Below are 2948 nucleotides of genomic sequence, written 5' to 3'. Positions count from 1 at the left end.
GAAGCGCGGGCACCGTGCAGAGGCTGCCGAGGGCTGAGGACAAACCTCCGCTCCCTTCACCTGCTCCCATCAGCTGGCTGGGCAGCCTCGAGCTACAGCACAGCACGGCTCGGCCACGGGGCATGCTGAGCACAGAGAGGGGAGCAGGAGACTGGAGCCCTTTGCCAGCAGCACGGCTGCACATCCAGGTGCATCACTTGGATGGCCTCAGACCTGGTGAAGTTACGCAAACACTTGCAGATGGTTGGCACTGGAGAACTGTTGGAACAAAAGCACAAGCAGCCCCGATGAGCGCACCAGCCGATATCAGCAACACCCATCCTGACAGGGCCACCCCTCTCCCACGTGTGTCCCTGTTCCCAGCCACCTTGTTCACATTCCTGGGGTCAAACCCTGAGCCCTCACTCACCCCATCCCCTGGGAAGCCACAGGCTCAGTAGATGGTTGGCACTGGAGAACTGTTGGAACAAAAGCACAAGCAGCCCCGATGAGCGCACCAGCCGATATCAGCAACACCCATCCTGACAGGGCCACCCCTCTCCCACGTGTGTCCCTGTTCCCAGCCACCTTGTTCACATTCCTGGGGTCAAACCCTGAGCCCTCACTCACCCCATCCCCTGGGAAGCCACAGGCTCAGTCACACCCAGACCTACATTATGGCAGCACCTTGAGTCCTCCACCTTCTCCATCGCTCCCCAGCTGCCCAGGTGAATTCCAGTCAGTGGTGAGAGCAACCAGCAGCAGTAGATGTGACCCAGAGAGTTTGTCAGTGTTTAAAGCCCCAACATTTCCCAGTGGAAGAACAGATCAGAGGTATAGAAAATGCACATGCCTGGAGAACTGCATGTAAGAAGTTGCTTTTCTCAGTGACATTTTACAGACTCCTTGAAACAGATTACAGATCTACAGGAGTCCATGGCATAACCAGTACGCAACTGGTTTGAACAGGTCACCCTGGGGGTGCCCATACAGAAACAAGAACGGCTGATCGTTGCTATTAGAGCTTTCTGAAAAGAGCAGCAAGGAGACAGCGCTGGGGCTTGAGCATCTGCGAGCAAGGATGTGCTGTGAACACTGCACACAGCTGCTCCCCAAGCCCAGCTGCAGCCAGGCTGACACGTGTCCCCTGCCACCTCCCCTGCCATGGCACCAGGTGCGGCTGCACTCACGACTTCTGGTGAGCAGGTGAAGGTCTGTGGCGGTAGCTGGATCAGGAGGGTCAGGGCTGCACTGAGAAAGTTCTGGTGTATCCCCAAGACCAGAAGCCTGTCCAGCAGCGGAGGCAGAGGGGAGGGGGACGAGTCATGGGGGATGATGCTGCCTCCCACGTGCTTCACTGCACCCTGAAAAGAGAGGTGACAATGAAGTTAAACTGATCCTTCCAAGCCATGAGGCACATCCAGATCCCCAAGACAGAGAGTGCAACAGGCCCACAGTCTCAGGGAGCCTCAGGATCCATTTGTAAACAGAGCAAAAGATGGCTTGGAGAAAAGTACACACAGTCACTTAGCGGTGATGGGGATAAGGATCTAAATATTTAGCCAGCATTTCCAGAACAAGTCATTAGCCCAGCTCCTCTGTGTGGTTGTACTGGAAGAAGATCATTGCTCCCACTGCTCAGTGTGAACAGTCTGAAGGCCACCAGGGTCCTGTCACCCAGCCTTAACTTACATCTAAATCCAAGCCGAGGGACAAGTCAGAGGTAAACGGGAGGCGGGCCAACTGGTAGTGGATGGTCCCTGCCGTAGCGACTGGGATCACAGCTTCATGGAGAAGAGCGATCGTTAGAACACCAGGAAATGAGCAGCAAGACAAAGTCCTCCCTGACCCCACAGGCCCCCAGCCAGACCTCACACCCACCACCAGGTCCCGAGCACGCGCTTCCATGAGATGCTTGTGCTCCTCAAACCAGCCAGAATATCCCCAAATTCAGCTTTGTGGGATCTGCCTTTTGGATACAGCCCCAAAAGAGCATCCGAGATGATCAGCTAAAGCCAAGGGCGATGTGTAACAGTGGCCAAGGTTCACTTGGACTGTTCAGGTGGGAATTCAAGGTTCAGCATCAGCCCTGCAGAATCACAGCTCCTCCCCGATGCATGGATGGACCGGGGGTGGGAAAGGGCACTTCCCACCACGGGATTGCCGGGAACGCAGGGAAGCAGCACCTCACCCTCCACCAGAAACACACCATTGAAAGTGCCCATGAGCTGGATGCTCACAAGCTTCATGACAATGTCGACCACTGGACACAGCTGCAACACAGAACACACAAACACAGCTGCTCAGCCCTGGTATTTTCTTGTGTTTCAGTCATGAAAGGAGGGCAACCTTCATGCTTACCAAAGTGGGCAGAGTGACTGTCAGCTGCTTAAGCACAATCTCATTTACTGACAGGGACAGTAAACTGGAAAGGAGACAAAAAAAAAATTAAAACATCTCCAATCAGTACAAACAGCTCTGGGACAGCAGACCAAAGGATCTCCAGCCTTCATCTTACACCCTGCTATGCCCTCAGCCATCCCCTCAGGGACACTGCTGCAGCTCATACTAGCAAGAGGGGCTGGGGAGGGAGCTGCTCGCCTCACCACGGGGAGAATTGCGCTAATTTCTGAGAATTGAAGGCTTCAGCACTTGGGGTGTGCAGACATCACTGCAGGAAAGGAGTGAACCTCTCGCAGTGTGACCTGGGCTTGGTTGGCTCCCTGAGGTATTGAAATCAGAGCTGTGGTTAAGGGAAGGTGGAGTAGGTACGAAGTATCTCCATGTTAGTTATGGGAAACAGTTTATACGTGGAACAGCAAGAGGAGAAATCTGCTGTGTGACATTTCAACACGGCAGCTAAATAGATCACCCTGGGATGGGTGATGCCTGCAGGCAGCGCAGAGCCATTTACTTTGATAATCAATATATTTCTGGACTATTGAGTTAGAACACACAGCAGCACACTC

The 2948-nt window shown here is 54.0% G+C and overlaps 1 protein-coding gene across 1 annotated transcript in view; it reads right to left on the bottom strand.

Moving 5' to 3' along the window:
• Nucleotides 1-2948, bottom strand: part of LOC104525754 (BPI fold-containing family B member 4) — a 9553-nt gene that overhangs the window by 3718 nt on the left and 2887 nt on the right. The window contains 4 exon segments of the mRNA XM_029085197.1: nt 1151-1343; nt 1672-1763; nt 2189-2252; nt 2341-2404. Coding sequence (XP_028941030.1) covers nt 1151-1343; nt 1672-1763; nt 2189-2252; nt 2341-2404 — 413 coding nt within the window.

The sequence above is a fragment of the Antrostomus carolinensis genome, unplaced genomic scaffold (genome assembly GCF_000700745.2).
Source record: "Antrostomus carolinensis isolate BGI_N321 unplaced genomic scaffold, ASM70074v2 scaffold20365, whole genome shotgun sequence".
NCBI classification, from domain to species: Eukaryota; Metazoa; Chordata; class Aves; order Caprimulgiformes; family Caprimulgidae; genus Antrostomus; species Antrostomus carolinensis.
This window is presented reverse-complemented; position numbering and strand designations above follow the sequence as displayed.